Raw genomic sequence first — 1,616 nt, 5'->3', positions numbered from 1 at the left:
TGGCCTAGCTAGCTGAAACTCTAAAGAGTTAAGTAATTTAAAATGGTCCTACTCTAAATCAGCAGCAAGTTACCAAATCTAAATGATACTTTAAGCTAGATGCAGCTTTATTAGAATACAGCCTTACTGAAAAATAGTTAAGAAAAATAAAATGTAGCCACACTTAAATTAGTTTGACCTGAGACTGCATTGAATCAAGGAAGGCCACTTCCCAACACAATTCCAGGTCTCTGCCGCTTCATGATGCCAAGCACACAATGATTATCTCAGCGTCTGTCATTAATAAAAAATATAATATCCATGTCATTGTTGAATCCAGGGCTGTTGTAGAAACCAAAGACGATGAAGCATGTGAAAGTGATTCGATAAATTTACATCAAAAATTCAACTGTCTTTGAGTCATGTGCTTTTATAAATTCTGCGGGCGACATGCGCTTGTGAAGATGGGGAATTACTCTGCAGTGACCGAATTCTTTCTGGTGGGACTCTCCCAATACCCAGAACTCCAGCTTTCACTCTTTGTGCTCTGCCTCATCATGTACATGATAATCCTCCTAGGAAACAGTCTCCTCATTACCATCACAATCCTGGATTCCCGCCTCCACACACCCATGTACTTCTTTCTAGGAAATCTCTCCTTTTTGGACATCTGTTACACATCCTCATCCATTCCTCAAATGCTCATTATGTTTATGTCTGAGAGAAAATCCATCTCCTTCCTTGGTTGTGCTCTGCAAATGGTTATCTCTCTTGGCTTGGGCTCCACAGAGTGTGTCCTTCTGGCTGTGATGGCCTATGACAGGTATGCAGCCATTTGTAACCCACTAAGGTACCCCATAATCATGAACAGGGTGTTATATGTACACATGGCTGTGTGGTCCTGGGTCATAGGCTGTGTGAACTCTCTATTACAAACAGTTTTGACAATGGTGTTACCTTTCTGTGGTAATAATGTCATTGATCACCTAACCTGTGAGATCCTGGCTCTTCTTAAACTTGTGTGCTCAGATATCTCCATGAACGTTCTTATCATGACAGTGGCCAGCATTGTTTTGTTAGTGGTTCCTCTGCTGTTAATTTTTGTGTCCTATATTTTCATTCTTTCTTCCATCCTGAGAATTAATTCTGCTGAAGGAAGAAAGAAAGCATTTTCTACCTGCTCAGCCCACCTGACTGTGGTCATCCTATTCTACGGATCAGCCCTATTTATGTACATGAAGCCCAAGTCAAAATACACCAAAGCATCTGATGAAATCATTGGACTGTCTTACGGAGTGGTAACTCCAATGCTGAATCCCATCATATACAGTTTGAGGAATAAAGAGGTAAAAGAAGCTGTGAAGAAAATTTTGAGCAAACATTTGCATCTGTGGAAAATATGAAAGGCCTCGAGGCATGTGATACACGCAACTTGGGATCAGATGGGACGTTCTGTTCTCAAAGATAAAATCTGCTTGAAAGGCCAAACAAAGATGAGATTCCTGTTCTTTCCAGCACAATGTCATATAACCGGGCTGAATACCATCTTGCTTACAGACATTCTAACAGGTTCTTTACGGCTTTTCATTAGATGAGTCTTTTCCTCTCTGCTAGCTCCCTTCGCCCCCTATTTCTCT

At 41.0% G+C, this 1,616-nt stretch overlaps 1 protein-coding gene across 1 annotated transcript; it reads left to right on the top strand.

The window, feature by feature from the left end:
- Positions 1 to 443: 443 nt before the first annotated feature.
- On the top strand, positions 444 to 1,382 carry LOC103748923 (olfactory receptor 13D1). Its single transcript, XM_008851704.1, has one exon. It carries the CDS (start codon positions 444 to 446, stop codon positions 1,380 to 1,382), a length of 939 nt encoding a protein of 312 aa, XP_008849926.1.
- The last annotated feature ends 234 nt before the right edge of the window (positions 1,383 to 1,616 follow it).

Source organism: Nannospalax galili, unplaced genomic scaffold, assembly GCF_000622305.1.
Source record: "Nannospalax galili isolate Female #2095 unplaced genomic scaffold, S.galili_v1.0 scaffold105, whole genome shotgun sequence".
Lineage (NCBI taxonomy): Eukaryota > Metazoa > Chordata > Mammalia > Rodentia > Spalacidae > Nannospalax > Nannospalax galili.
The sequence above is the reverse complement of the archived record's forward strand: the minus strand, read 5'-3'. Positions and strand labels throughout refer to the sequence as shown.